This window comes from Lepisosteus oculatus, chromosome 27 (genome assembly GCF_040954835.1).
Source record: "Lepisosteus oculatus isolate fLepOcu1 chromosome 27, fLepOcu1.hap2, whole genome shotgun sequence".
Taxonomy (NCBI): Eukaryota; Metazoa; Chordata; class Actinopteri; order Semionotiformes; family Lepisosteidae; genus Lepisosteus; species Lepisosteus oculatus.
The window spans coordinates 7,832,420-7,847,677 of record NC_090722.1 but is presented as its reverse complement, the minus strand read 5'-3'; the positions used below and the strand labels follow the sequence as shown (position 1 = coordinate 7,847,677).

General features: G+C 38.9%; 2 protein-coding genes across 3 annotated transcripts in view; one reads left to right on the top strand and one right to left on the bottom strand.

The window, feature by feature from the left end:
• The window catches only part of LOC102691513 (pleckstrin homology-like domain, family B, member 3), a 33,666-nt gene extending 29,653 nt beyond the window's left edge, over positions 1-4,013 (top strand). The window contains exon 15 of the mRNA XM_069184694.1: positions 581-4,013. Within this exon, the coding sequence (XP_069040795.1) occupies positions 581-715 (135 nt within the window). The 3' untranslated portion in view covers positions 716-4,013. The remainder of the gene's footprint in view (positions 1-580) is intronic.
• Positions 3,866-13,421, bottom strand: LOC102691712 (aldo-keto reductase family 1 member B1-like). 2 transcript variants are annotated; one of them, XM_006641665.3, is made up of 10 exons: positions 13,307-13,421; positions 9,913-10,080; positions 8,899-9,015; positions 8,115-8,192; positions 7,873-7,995; positions 7,674-7,780; positions 7,100-7,181; positions 6,286-6,369; positions 5,569-5,651; positions 3,866-4,880 (listed from the first exon to the last, which is right to left on the bottom strand). In XM_006641665.3, exons 1-10 carry the CDS (start codon positions 13,367-13,369, stop codon positions 4,838-4,840), a joined length of 948 nt encoding a protein of 315 aa, XP_006641728.2. In that variant the 5' UTR covers positions 13,370-13,421; the 3' UTR covers positions 3,866-4,837. The 2 variants fall into 2 exon arrangements, with proteins under 2 accessions (XP_006641728.2, XP_015192060.2); XM_015336574.2 differs by lacking the exon at positions 6,286-6,369.
• Positions 13,422-15,258: the final 1,837 nt, after the last annotated feature.

Sequence of the window (15,258 nt, the reverse complement as noted above, 5' to 3'; positions counted from 1 at the left end):
GACAGGAGTTGAGTTACTTTTAGCTTGAGTTTGAAGCAATCTATAAATGGAAATGATGGGACAGGGTGCCATGGCAACATGTTTGTTAGTCCTGCTGCCTCAGCTCCTGTGTCCTGGATTCATTTTCAGACTCAAGTGCCTTCATGTTTTCATGTTCTCCTGGTCACCAGGTGTTTTGGTGTCCTATCGCCATTGTCAAATTACTGTCTCCTAAAGTCCATGTGAGTGTATCTTAGGATGAACTGCCGTCTTGTCCAAGATATAGATCTGCCTAGCACCCTGCATCCTGTAAGAGTATGTGAAAATATTAGTATTAGTTTCACAAGAAAAAAGGAAAATGTCTTTGACAATTCAGTTAAGGAGCAGTCATGATTGTCTATTTCTGGTTTTTGAATGTTTTAGTTTTAAAACTTAAGCAGACTATGTGATGGGAGATTTGGGAGTTCTAAATGCTTGTACTGCTGCTCCCTTACAGAAAGCCATACAGATTGTAAAGCAGTAATGAAGTCACAAAGAAGCCAAGCTTGCTAAGTACAGCTGTTCTAATTGAGTGTTGAAGTGGGTCCCTCTGCTTTTCCAGAGCCCTCACCCTAAGCTGACCTTCTGCGTGAAGACGTACGACCGACTCTTCTTCATGGTGGCTCCCACTGCTGAAGCCATGAGGATTTGGATGGATGTGATTGTTACTGCGACAGATGAACATGGACGCTATTGAGCCTACAGCGCTCACCTGGACTTGTACAGATCTTTACTGTCCAGAGCAGCAGTTGAGTTGGCCTCCTTTTCCAGCGATGTTGCATTGGCTCCATCTGGTGGCGAAAAACCAGTATACCACCCCCTCCCCCAAACACGTTAACAAAATGTGCTTGTTTTCACAATATTACCTTCGCACAAACGTGTAGACAACACAGAGCAAAGGAACTTCTCATGGGCAGAATGCAAAGAAGATTTATGTTGCTGAAGTTCATCCAATTAATTCTAGGATTGGCTGTAGCATAAGTACAATTTTGGAGTTGTCTGCTATTACAAGTGTACTCCCTATGTTTTGGCTTTTTACATTTTCCACTTTGTGGTCCAAGCTGCAACTGAGCTAACCTAAAACTGGTCATGCTGACTTCCATGAGGTATAACAGGAAATGTTCTTACAGCTCTGTTTTCAAAATCGGGGTACTATGAGGTTTTTTTTTTTTTTGTCATTGGCTAGAAATATTCAAGTTGCCAATATTATACCTTCCCGATTCAGACTTGGCGGTTATCAGCTTGGCTTTCTGGATACAACACCTGCATCAGAGGAACATCGCTGGATATTGGAAGAGTGGATCGTTTCTGATTGACATTACAGGAAATGTGCTCATATCAGGCAGTGTCTGCTGGACCAAAACCTAGAGGGACCCTGACTGACTGAGGCCTGCGTTGATTAAAGCACTTGTTCAGTTGTGCTCCACTACTTGGGCTGCCCTGGCCACAGAGAGCAAATGACAAGGTTCACAAACTAGTGACATCAGGGCTCAGCCTGCAGTCTGACCCAGTTTGTCTGTACCACTCGAGCCCTCTCTGGATATAAGATGTGAGGGGTTTTTCTTCCTTGCAGGCACAGGCATGCTTCCCAAAACCATTGGAACAGGTAGAAAACTTGGAGAAATACTAAGAATTGTTCACTGCGGCGTTTAGGATGTCGCATGAATAAAATAATCCCTGTTGATACCCCGGATTTTAATGTGCAATATAAAAGGAAAGATGTTTTAATTTTTTTATGATATTTATGAAAAGCCGGATGGGGGAGAGCATTTTAATTCATGTTTATATCATTTTCCATGTCTTTTCACTAATTAAAGCAATTTGTAGAACAGTTTCAACGAAGTCCTTTTCGTTTCCTAAACACGCCTTCATTAAGGGTGTTGATGACCAAGTTAAAGGTAGCCCAGATCATTTCTTAATACTGGTCTAAAAAGCTGCCTCACTGAGAATGGGAGGAGTGGTGAGCGTGCAGATTCAACGTCCACATTTCTGGACAAATACGAAGACCGCTAATTAATTCTGAACTATTTTATCTGTAACTACAGTGTCAATTGCATACATCCCTGGAAAGAGTTCCCTCTGGGCCCTGCTTTCCTTCCCATGAGAAATCTGCTCCTTTTCTCGGTCTCATGGCCACACCCACTCCCATGATTCTCCATCAAGGAGCTTCAAATTTTGACTTTGACTTGTATGGCCACAGCGATGACATCTTGTATGACATTAACTAGCTTCTAATCGTATAACTAAACACAATTTTAGCTTCAGTACTAGTTTGTTCCCTTCTTTTACACTCAGTATGTTGAGAATATGTTACAATTACCATTGTTACCATTATGTTATACCAGTTGAATGTGCCGTTTGGCATCTCAGACATTCTGTTTCTCTTAATCATTAACAACAACTTTAAAGAAGGGAATGGAGATGTCAGTGAAGCTTATGAGGTAGTGCTCACCAAACATTTAAACGATTTTGTCATTTTCTTGAAATCCTTGATATAGAATAACCCAGTTATGATTGTTTAAAAATAACTGGATCAGTTGCAACCCGATGAAGTTATATATAATGTTCCCTTAAATCACATAGTTCCCATATAGAGATAAGTGGTTAGATGTTCATTTAGAATTTTTAAATAAAAAAACAGCTAAAGGCATGTACAGTATATATTTATCCATGGAAGGCTACAGACAACGCAGACATTGGAAGTCATCATTTGTTCCCAAATGAAAAAAAAACAGCATTACTCTGGAAGTTCATGATGTCAGACATTTCCACAGGTTAATTTAATCTTTTGCCATCACACCTGTCAAAGTGTTTATCTTTAGTCTGAGTGCATAGCCATGAAATTTCAAGCTAGTTGCCTCCGCTGGTACTTAAGGAGTCTGCCTGCATATGCATTCTTTAAGGTGATCATTTGTATTGGCATTTTCTCAAGTTATGCATTTGTAGGTATGTGAAGCAGAACCAGGTTCCTGTGCCAGCTCTATCAGGAGAAGGCTGGAATTTTTCCAACATGGCTGTCAAAGTGGGGGAAAATGAAATCTAATCTTCTTTTGATATTGGCTCTGTATAAACCGAAATCCCTTACCTTGCACAAGAAACTCAAGTGGTTCTCGAGTTTCATGTCATGCTTGAACATGGTTGCAATCAAGGTTGCATCAAGGACAAGGATGCAGTTGCAAGGATAATGTGTGATTGAGTTTAACCAGGGTGAGCATATTCTTAAACTCATCCCAATGCCTTACCTCTGCTGTCTGTACTACAGGCTTATGATATAAGGGTTTGACAAGTGTGCATGTCTGATGCTGTCTATCATCTGATGCTCAAATGTTAATTAGAATGTCAGTTTCTCTCCTCTTTTAGAGAACAGAGACTCACACATGTGAAGAATGGTCCATAATCAAATATAAAGGCCACGTTGCAGTACTTTTTCATTTATACTGTATAGGTAGCTCTGAAGCTGAGAAATGTACAATAATGTTAACACAGATTGACTGATATATATATATACTGTATAGGTAGCTCTGAAGCTGAGAAATGTACAATAATGTTAACAAAGATTGACTGTTAACTGTAGCATTGAACATTTCTGAAAAAGTCATCACCAGGAAGCTTGCCATGTGATATTTTTTTACTGTCTAAACTAATAGTGTCATTATTTAAAAATTATATTTACAAGTATTTCAGCTCTAGCTGGGAAGTAAATACCGTACTAGTAAACCAAATTCAAACCAATGGGGAAAATATTCTGTTAAGATTAAAAAAAGGTATGTGATGAGGAATAGTCTGAGTTGTGATTGATTTCTAAAAAATAACCATTTCTGCAGAATGCCTGCTGTGTGTGTGTTTGTGACGCAAGCTGGCCTTGTGTTGGAACAGTCCATGTAATGGAGTTGGTGGCAGTTGTATAAATAATATAAAAGGATGCAAATCTAATTGTGAGTGTACAGTACAGGTTGTCAGAAGATATTTTGGAAATAAAATTTTGAATGGAATAACTCTTAATGTCAAGACTCTTTGTATATGCACCTCTGTGCTTGCTACCTGCTTTCAAAACTGTAGTTGACATTTTAAACCATGTTTAGTTCTCTCTCGAGCACTAAAATTGTACTTCTTAAATGTATTTCTAGTGCATAGCACAGAGCTTGAAGATCAATGTCATCTCCAGAAGCATTTCTCCCAGCCAGAACTAAAATGTGTTTGAGCCAAAGGTGTCACTGGTCTGGTTTCAGCCCTACTGTATGTACAATTAAAACAAAAGATTTAAATACCCATTTTAAAGAATATCATTCACTTTTGGAGACTTCCCACCTATTGAATAATTTGGCTTGGGAGGCTGATGTTAGTGAATATCGATTGTGTCATTGCGAGATAGTGTGTAACCTTTACAATAAGCAGTGTTCTTGGCCTCATTACAGCAAATGAAAACAGAAGTGAAGTAATCTCACATCTATAAAAAGTATTAGACATGTAGCTGACTGCTTGACTTGTGTAATGTGTAATTCTTCAATGGATAATGCTGAATAATTCTTCTATGAGGAGTACACATTTTAGAATTAGGAATTCTAAAGATTTAATTTCCTCTAATCAGTATGTTTGGAAAATGTTTAATTAATATCCATGCACCTCTCTCTCACTTGTACTATATGTCACTATAATCAACAGTGAACACAATTTGCTTTTCTAAAGAAAGCCTTTCAATTATTGTATGGAATAATGATTGTATGGAATGTATTGTATAAGCAGACGTGTTAAAAAAGAGCAAAAGAAACAGCAGAGCTCAAGTAGCAAGTTAGTGTGTACATTTCTTCTGCCCCTCTGCTCAGTACTCTGCGTGGAAGGGGTAGTCCTTGTGATTTGTACACCTGTAAGAGAAAAGGCATAGTAAGATCACCTTTATTCATGTCTCTGAGCTGCCAAGTTTGGGACAAATTCAACCTCAACTGTGCCTTTTCCTTTAATCTGTCCATGTTTGTCCCTATTGGGCTAATCTCATGTCTAAGATAACTTTTTTAATATAGGACAAGACATATTTGTCATTGTATTTTCAGGTTTGGCGGTCATAATTTGCTTTTAGATCGCTTTTTTCAATACCACAACATACAGAGTATAACACAGTGAGGTCTTGCTAACAGGTGTGAGCAAGAACAGTTAAGTCAATATGTCATGGAATTAAGGGCTCAAGCAAGCTGAAAAACAGAAGCTCTCCTGGTTCAGGTGAGGACCATTGATCTAAAATACATAAAATTCAAAGAAATCGCCTCATGCATGTTGCATGTTGAGTCATCAAAGAGCCTTTTTTGTAAGCACTTTGCCACAACTGAGGTTTTTAAAAGCTGTACTAGGTTAGAAACTTTGCATGTTTTTTTTAAAAGACCCAAACCATATGCAGAAGAAGCATTTTCTCCTATTCAGACAATCCCAAATAATTCTCTACATGCTGTGTGAAGCCTTTTAAGATCAACATTCTACCCTCTTCACTGCTGTGCCTCAGTACACCTCTTGTCGTGCCTGTGAAACTATCTATAGCTGCTAACAGCATTCGATACTCACCATTGAAATGGACAGGCCCTCCAGTTTCTATTGAAGTTCAGAATGGTTTTCATATCGCTCACATCCAGCTGAAAATCAAAGACCTGCCACAATAACAGAATGGATCTAGATGTTATTTTCATGTAGCCTGTTGTAGCCATACTTCTGTTGAATCAGCACTTAACTTTGCAGACAATGGATAGTGTTTTCTATTTCATGTGAAAAGAACCAAAAAACGTCAATTTCCAGGAATCTTTATTCTCATTGCTGTTCTCTCCCTGCTGTTAATTTACTTGGTTCAAAATGTTATTACTTTTTTTAAAGTATTTTTTTTAAATATTCATCAAAGCTGGTTTCTCAAGGTCCTTCAAGAAATAACTAAATATGATAAATTAAAAAATGCCAAGGCCCTATTGACTGTTTTTTGTATGGAATATTGGTAGCTCTATGTACTGTATGAATGTGAAATATAGTGGACTGTTAATTCAACCAAACTGAATTAAACTTGTCAGGGCAACAGTTTGTTACTACTTACAAGAATTAAACTGTTTTAGCTCTCTGATATTTATTGATAATAGAAGCTGCCTTAGCCTTAGACGTGTGAAAAATATGACTTATTTCTACTGATTGAGCAACGTTTAAACAACAGCACTCAGCAGGAGAGGACCTATGAGGAAGCCTAATGTCAACGGTTTGTATTTAACCTTTTAACTCTGTGGTCATCTTTCTCATAGTTACCTTGAAATTCTCCTCAATGCGGTGTTTGGTTACAGACTTGGGAATGACAATCACATTCCTCTGAATGTGGAAGCGGATCAAGACCTGATTAAACAGTCAAGACAAGATCTCTGCAGTTAGTGTGTGGCTGGGTGAACACTAGATATGCCAGGCATCAGACTGGGCACATGATGTTGTGCCATTACGGACACTGGTAATATTGAGTATAAGAGCAGAAGCCAGTTACAATTGACACTGGATACCATAACACATAAATCATTCATGCAGATACTGCATGATATTGCATGTCAAAGTGGACTCTGATTGTATTGCATCATGGTGACTGAATGGACAATATTTATATATACTGTCTTCCACAAGGGACACTAGTTTCACTCTGTGCAAGAGAAAGGTTTATGCTGCGGTTCATAACAGATCATAGTTCCACTGTAAAAGAATGAACAGAAGGTAAGTAGTCTTTATAATTGCTATGTGGCATAGTTGTGCACAAAACAAAAGTAGCTCCTGAATGTAGGGGTCATCCCAACCGTGACTATCTTGGAATTCTGTCTGCTCCTGTCAGTTTCAGTGTCCTTACCAGGACAAGAACAAGTTCACCTTACATGTTCAAAAGAAAACTACTGTAGGATGCTTATTTTGATTAGTAGTTACACTGATGTCTTCTTTTTTCTGTGGCTTTCAATCTCAGTTAAATATGCACGCCTAATCTTCTACTGTTGCACAGCAATATGGCAAATATGTATGTATTTGATCATTTGAAGCATAGAATTTTAATTGTTCCAATTCCTGCAAGGTAAATTCTAGTCACCTCTACCTGAGCACTAGACTTCTTGTGCTTCTCAGCAATAGCCTTGATTTTTGGGTCTTCCAGCAAAGTAGGGTCCCCAGGTTTCACCCTGGAAAACACAGATTGCATGGATTTGTACATTTAGAACACTTTGGCCTTCATTGCTTTCAGTGCTCATCATCATTCGATACCACACTCCAAGAAATAATTTCTAATACAATGGTTAGTCATTTTAGCGAGCTACTGCACATGGGGAAATATGAAAAAACATTGATCTTGGTGACTGTCCTGACAACAAATATGCACGAAGATATATAGTAGAATCATAGCCACACCCAAACAACCCAGAAAAAAGTATCTCTTCACCAAAAAGAAAACAAAAGAATATGGATCAAACCATGAAAAGGCTACAGGCCAGCTTACAGCTGAATACAGACACAGTGAGATAGGATAGGTCATAATTCAGATGTCCCATAGGCCACATTGATATAAAGACCTAGCCCTTCACCTCCTGGAGGTGGCTATATCCTGTTGATTAGTGGCTACTCTTCAAAATAAAAGGAAACATCTCTCTACTCTCCCTGGCTGACTGTAGACTCACCATGGTCTGTCTGGAGAACCCAGCGGGCTGTAGGCTGTCACAGCAATGCCTCTGGTTTGGCAGTAATTCAGCAGCTTTTCCTGGGTCAGGTACGGATGACACTCAATCTTTCAAAAGACAGCCATGATCATTTAGAGTGATGATTCATATGGAATCAAGGGGTTCACGTGGCTCGAGAAAGAAAGGAAAAAAGATGCACCTGGTTAGTCGCAGGCTTGTACTTTAAGCCTGGCTTCTTCAGTATGGCCTCCAGCTGCTCGTGGTTGAAGTTTGACACCCCAATGGCCTTGACCTTTCCCGCGTCCACCAGCTCCTCCATTGCCTGAAGACACACGCACCGCTTGTCAAATTCATCCACGCAAAAGACTGAAAAGTCAAACTGTCATAAGATTGACAAGCCAAGTTACTAATTTTTAATAAGTTTAATAACAGTTTCCTCACCTCCCAGGTATCCATGAAGGTGGTGTTGTCAGGCACTATTTGTCCATTCGTGTCCAAAGGAAAAATCTCACTGCTAGGCTGCAAAGCAAAATGAGTTAAATTCCACTTCTGCATGAAATTCATGTCTATGGTTTACTTATGCACAAATATTTTCCTTATTACTGCATCTGCATTTAAAATCAAGTTTATATATTTTTTTTCTGCTGAAACCAACTGCAAAGCATGGACTAATGTAGGCCTCCAGTTTGCCACTGGAGGTCACTGTTGTATTGCAAGCTGACAAAAAGCCTGCATTTGCTAATGGAGATATTTGCATTTTAAAACACTCAAAAGCTAAGTATAACAATACCTGACACAGAGCAACAAATATTAATTAAACTATTTCAAGTGGGTAGCTGCGTCAGCTTGCGTTCAGCTGCAAAGGAACAAGTCAAGGTTTATTCCCTGCTGAAAAGAGAAGAAAAGAAACACAACGTTTCAGCTGTGGAGCCTTCTTTAGGTGTTTGAGGTGCTCTTCTCTTGTCAGTATGGAATAAACCTTTACTTGTTCTTTAATTATTTTAACACGTTACCTATATCACTCAAGGTACAGTATATTAACATTCAGTACTTGTTTAGAAACAGAAAATGTATTTGACATATACTTTTATTTGCTACTTCTTTTGAAAGTCTTCTCCCACTGGGTTATGTTGTGTGGCTTTCATTTATAATTAGTCTGTGACAGCAGTCGCCTTTCAATATCTAAGAGAAAAAAAACACAAAATAACTAAAAGAGGCAGCTCACCTTGAACCCCATTGGCATATGCATGAGGTACAGGTCCAGGTAGTCAAGCTTCAGTTCAGTTAGAGTCTTCTGACAGGCCTCCTTCACCATTGACTTGCGATGGAAGGTGGACCACAGCTGTGGACCCACAGAGTGGGACAGTGGTTAGCACAGCTTTGGGGCACTGGGGCCTGGGGTTCAATCCTATACTTGTGGTGCTGTATGTGTGAAGTTTGTACAGGAACAGTATGCTGTCTTTGTGTTTGCATGGGTTTCCTCCCACAATCCAAAGGCATACTTGTATGTTAATTGACTTCTGGGAAAATTGGCCATGACGTCAGTGTGGATGTGTGTTTCTGTGTCTGTGTTTGTCTGTATGTGCCCTGCAATGGACTAGCGTCTCACTCAGGGTGTACCTTGGCTTGCACCCATTGCTTATCAAGATAGGCTCTGACTTCCCTGCAGTCCTAAACTGGATGAAGTGGTTATAAAATGGATGGATAGAAAACCTGTATTTCGTAATTAACCTGTATTTCATAGCTGGTCTTTTCTTATATTCATTTCCACATGTTGCTAGCTCTCAGAAGATGTGTTGCCAGACAGTGCCTTCTCTCAGCCCTGAGCCAGTAAGCCTGTCCTGTTACTCAGCAGCTCCTCATCATTGGGCATTCTTTGCTGCATTTTCTGTTTGTTGTGTGCCGCATGTTTCTTTTGACGACCTGATGGAAAAGCAACTACAGTACAAAATATTCCAGTTAATGATTGATTGGGCTGATGGACGTTTTGATTTCATTGCATCTTGTCTAGAAAACCATTCTCTCTCCAATTTCTCATGTAGAAAGAATACACATATTTACCAGTAATACCTCACCTAATTTTGCTGAAAACCTCCTCAGAGCTACTAGAAGTTGCTTAAGAGTTTAATTTAATTAATGTACTGCACTATGTGTTTTTGACTGTAACTACTGGACACCACGTGCTTCTCTTCCAGTGGAGGTCAGTGAATGACTAGAACATCTCCCAAGGGCCGGTTACCTTGCTGACAATGAAAAGTTCCTCTCTCTTCACAGCCCCCTCCTTGATCTTCTGCTCTATGGCCTCTCCCACTTCATTCTTGTTCTCATAGGCAGCAGCACAGTCGATGTGGCGGTAACCCACAGAGATAGCAGCCTTCACTGCCTCGGCAACTTTGCCTTGCGAAGACTACAACATTGAAATACCATTCATTAGATGTTTCAAATTCCTTCTTAGTTTGGAGAACGAAGACGCACCAACAAAACAGGAAACTAGGGAGAAGTGCATTGAAGGCGGAGAGCAAGGAGCATCTGAGAGGATACATTTCGGCTGTGGAGCCTTCTTCAGGTGTGAGAGACAGAGGAAAGGTAGCAGATAAATACGGCATAGAAGAACAAGAGACGGAGTAAGAAGAGGCAGGGAGCAGGGGGAAAAGGGGAATGAAGCAGGTTAGGATGAGTCTCCAAACTCGGGGAAAAACAGGAGGAGAGGGGTGGAAAACCAAAATCTGCAAATGAATGGAGAGAATTTAGAAGAAAATAAGTCCGTCGTTAAGAGAAGGGGGAATGTGTAATCCAAGTTCAAACGATAATTTTGGTTTTGGATGGCTTTCTGCAATAAGAGTCCTGAAACCCAGCCAATAACGGTGCCCATGCAGAGCTGTATGACTGAAAATATCACAAGTACGAACCTGGGTTATGTCTTCAGCCAGCTGAAGGCAGGATTGGAAATAGGGGGACAGAGCCCTCTCAGTTATTGGCACAACAATACATCCTGCAACTTCCTGAGTTCCCTCAGGCTTCCAGTGCCAACAATTAGATATGAAACTCTTCCAATGAGTGATGTTTCCTCTACGGCACTGTAGGGCTTTGCAGGGTGTTAACAAATGAACGGTTCTAAAGGCAACCTCAGTTCCATTTCCTGTGAATAAAACCCTGTGCAGTATACTGTAAGTTCTGAATGGGAATTGCTTTTGTGAGCTGAAACATGTGCAACACTTGGATGTGTGTTTATAAAATAAACAAAATACCCAAAACATAAAAACATGAGGTTTGTATTTACAAAAAAGGCCAGTGGAAAATCAAGAACAAGCTGCCCTGTCACATTGCTAAAACCCAAAGAATAACTCCCTTTGTGAAAAAGCTATACTGTACATTTGGATCAATCACCTACTAGCAACCCAACATAGTAAGTAAGATGAATGTCTTTCTCATCTTCCTCTTTCTTAGATTATCTTATTTTATAAAAACTGAGGTACTTCTCTGGGATTTTGAGATTTCAGTTTAAGACAGGTTGTACACCAACCAAAAAATGCCACAAGCACACAATTAAAGAACCATATAATTAAATAATAAAACAGCAAAACTAGTTTTAAAATAAAAATGGCAATAAAAACAGTAGTCAAATGACGCTCATAAAATAGATGACAATTTGTGACCGAGCTTGTTGTATCAGTGATTTTGTAAGTTCTTATTCTAGGTGCAACTTTCTCAAAAGGCACAATGTGAAAACAGGCGCTGGAAATGTTTTTATTACATTTCTTGTTTTACTCACAAGATGCAGCCTCCAAAACACAGTACATCATCTAAAATGCCCAATTAATCAAGGGAAAACATGGATATCTGAGTGAGTTGGCTTTTCTACAGAATGGCTGGCCTTTGGAGAGCAAAACCAGCACTAGAATGTTTGTGGTAAAGGTTGTGGAATGACTAAGCAGAACTGCAGCTGTTCTTTTGTAATAAGTGGATAATTCCAGGAACACACTGGATGAGATGTTTGAAGTTACATCCGTTTTAAACCAGGGAATTGAACGAAAGAGATTTTTAATAATAACATGTATTTCAGTTTATTAACGCTTTAGAGTAAAATAATAGGAATGTTGTGATGTTCGAGGCACACTACTGACCCTTACAAGTTAACAATCTGTTTTTTAAGATGGAATTCTCAGGGCTTGGGAACAGGCAACTCCTGTCTTCTCTTTCAAATATTTCAATTAACCAAACTTTTTTTTAATTAGAGATTCTGGATTAATATTAGGCATTTATGTAAATGATTAGGTCATTTATCTCTTTCTGAATTTTGTTGTTCCTAATCCTCATAACCTATACAATCTTAAACCTCACTAACCCTAAACCTATTAACCTTAATCATAATATACAAGTATGCAATTTATATTTTCTTAAATTGTGACTTCTGACTTTTGATTGCAACTGTATTTTTTTCTTAAACTGTGTGACAGGGCAGTAGGCTCAGACAAGATGAAGTTCCTTGCCTGAACCAGATTCCCCAGAATGCAGTGGGAAAAGGGCTGCTGCCCTCAGTCACCTGACAGGACGGTGCAAGATAATTTGGCTCATGACAGCTTGAAAAACCAAGGGGCTAAAGCTTTTTTTGGTCATTCAACATCTGCCATCTGAAGATAGAGGGGAGATTCTCTGTTGTGCAAGACGCACGAAATGGAGTGAGTTAAGGAGGGAAAACAGAGAAGAAAAAAATAAACTGACTGACTGGATGACTGAGCAACTGACGAATATTTCGAAAGTTTTTGGCATAAGTGCTTGAAAAGTCAAAGACTCTTTTTTTGGAGCTTGTAAGCAGCTGAGCTACCCAGCTTCTGTTAGAAAGGGACCTTAAAAGATCACCTAATAAGAGTAACTTTTGGTTTTTAGTTCTGTTTAGCTGTTTTTATTTCACACTTATACATAAAATATCACTTTCTTCACACCACACACTTCGTGAAATGAAAAATGAATTGACATTCATATTTATGACAATCTGCTTCAGGGCATTTAACAACCTGAACATAGAAACCTTTGCTGTAGTAGATATTCCCACAAAATTCTCTCATATAAAAAATAGCGCAGCAGCAAGAGAGTCAATTGCAGTATTCAAGAATTGACGACTTGCTTTGCTTATTTCATCCTGACTTTACTTACATATTTAAATGCAATATATTCATGCTCGATTTAGATATCTCTGTATTGCTAATTTACTCTCTATGCAAAGTGCTTTGAGCTGCTCTCAACACTTTCCACCATATAACCTTCAGCATTGTCCGGAAAACTGCTGGACTGTCACAGTAATTGTTTTTTTTTCTTTTAACGATTTATTGCTATTATTGCCCACAGATTATGGTGAAAGCACTGAATAACAACTACAAAGTGAATTGGAATCTGTATATGAGTAGTCATACAAAATGAGAATGCTAAACAAAATCAAGGCTTACTCCATTTCTGCGATCAGGAATGTTGGCTTTCACATTTTAAAAACCTGCTGACATACCCTACAACAGATTGAGGTCTATGGTCAATCTCACTTTGAGCCCTATGCTTCTAAGACTGGTGTTTTCTGGTGAATGAATGCATGCATAGCTATATTTGCTGATGCCAATAACAGCCAAACACAAAATTCTTACCTTCCATGTCCCAAGACCCAGAATTGGCAGTTTGACACCAGTGTTCAAAACGACTGAAGCCATTGTAGCCTCTGAGCGCCAAACCAATGCAAAATTAGCGGTTGAACGGCTCTGAAACGTTTTACGCTCTGCTCTTGCTTTCTAGAGAGACAGTAAGCTGCTGAACGGAGTTCATATTACAAGGATGCTTGACTTTTGATTGGTGGCTGCGCATAAAAAGGAAATGAAAAAGATAACATAAGCGCCTGTTTGTTTTTTTTCTCTTGGCCTGTGAAAGGGAATTGAAATGCACAGTGCAGTGCACCCTCTAAACTTTCTAATCAGATTCTACCATTCTCTTACATCTTCTTATTTCCTCTTCTAATTAGTATTGGGCTTTCTGTTGTGGATGTCTACCATGGTCAATTTGCCTCAATTTCGTAATGTTGGCTTTTATATGCTGTATATGCAATGTTTCATGTCCAGAAAATGTAGTATTGTTCTCCTGTTAGACACTCCAGAGCTTGTATTGTGTCAAATGAACAGTGGTCCAGGTGTGACAGAGGTCCTCATTCTCCCTGGGCTTGATGAGATTCATAGATGTTGAGGTGATGCAAATATCTGCAGTTCATCTCAGCCAGTAACCTTTGGCTTGTTATCCAGTGCTAAAACATGCATCTCAGCACAATGGATAAACATTAGACTGAATGCAGAGATGTTTTATTTACCGTGAACTTTCAGGTCCAAAAACCCATAAAGACAAAAAAAAATTGCTCCTTCTTCAGAGCTTTAACTATTTTTTTTTAGTCCCGAACTAATAAAACTCAGGTGCTAACAGGCAAACCCCATTCACACTGTTTGTAATCTTTGAACCCCTCGGGCCAGAAATACCAGGAGCTGCCCAGATTAGCAAGGAGATGGAAATGGGAGCGAGAGATGTCACGAATGAAACCCGGGCTCTTCGAGAGAATGAGGAGCAGGGGGTGGCAATGCAGAAGTGAGATGGAGAGGTCAAAAGAAAACGAAGAAGGGCGAGGGCAGAAACAGAGGACAGGCACGGACAGATTCAGTTTGCCATGACTAAAGGATCCCTAGTGCAGAGTCATTATTTAAGTGCTCACACGTATCAGAAGGATAAATCTGAAAATCTTTGAGGCTTCCAAACATTCCTGTAACTTCTAGATGACATAGAGCATGTGTGTGAAATTTACAAGCTTGTACTGTACATGTATGGCAACTATTTCTCCACTTTTGTGTGCACATTTAGCAATCATACAATGATGCCACCTTTACACCAGTTTTTAACTAAAGAAACTTCATGTTTAGGAAACTGACCTATTCTTTTATTAATGTCTTTGTATTGGAGCACACATGCAAATAAGCATTTCATTGCACAAAATAAACTGAACTATTTGTCTTCAGAAACATATATTGTGTATACTGTATGTAGTGCATATATATATATGTTCATGTATATAAGCATATATAGTCTGTATTCATTTTGTAGCACCATTTTGTGTAATAATGATATCTGTTTTGAATTTTTGGATGTGCCGTTTTTAATTAGGTTGCTTCTAATCTCCTTAAACTACAGCCAATTTGGAATGTACTGTATATAATACAAATATATAAAGGTAAATAGTTTCATTGCTCAGCAGCTGTGAGAGATTTGCTACTAGATATTATAATGCCTAATGATTCATTAATGTGTTTGGAATTTCGGTAAATATTCAGATTTCACGCTAGGTTGCAAATACTTTAAAGACACTTATGCTATATATACAAGTTTAGAAAACATGAACTTGAACAGGTTTTAAGTTATTTTTTTAAGAACATGTTTCACATTATTAAGATGCCAGAGGTTTAGGAAATTCCACTGCAGCACCAGTGTTTAAACTCTGTACATTATTAGTTACAATATTATAAAGAATCCCCCTGAAATTTGCAAATCTGTATTGCTGGATGTCAGTACA

Bases quoted from the DNA above. Each gene is read 5' to 3' on its own strand.
- LOC102691712 (XM_006641665.3), bottom strand. From the start codon at position 13,369: ATGGCTTCAGTCGTTTTGAACACTGGTGTCAAACTGCCAATTCTGGGT. The intron at 9,016-9,912 runs GTAACCGGCCCT...GTGGGTCCACAG, and splicing joins AACTTTTCATTGTCAGCAAG to CTGTGGTCCACCTTCCATCG. The intron at 7,182-7,673 runs GTGAGTCTACAG...TGTGTTTTCCAG, and splicing joins GGTTCTCCAGACAGACCATG to GGTGAAACCTGGGGACCCTA.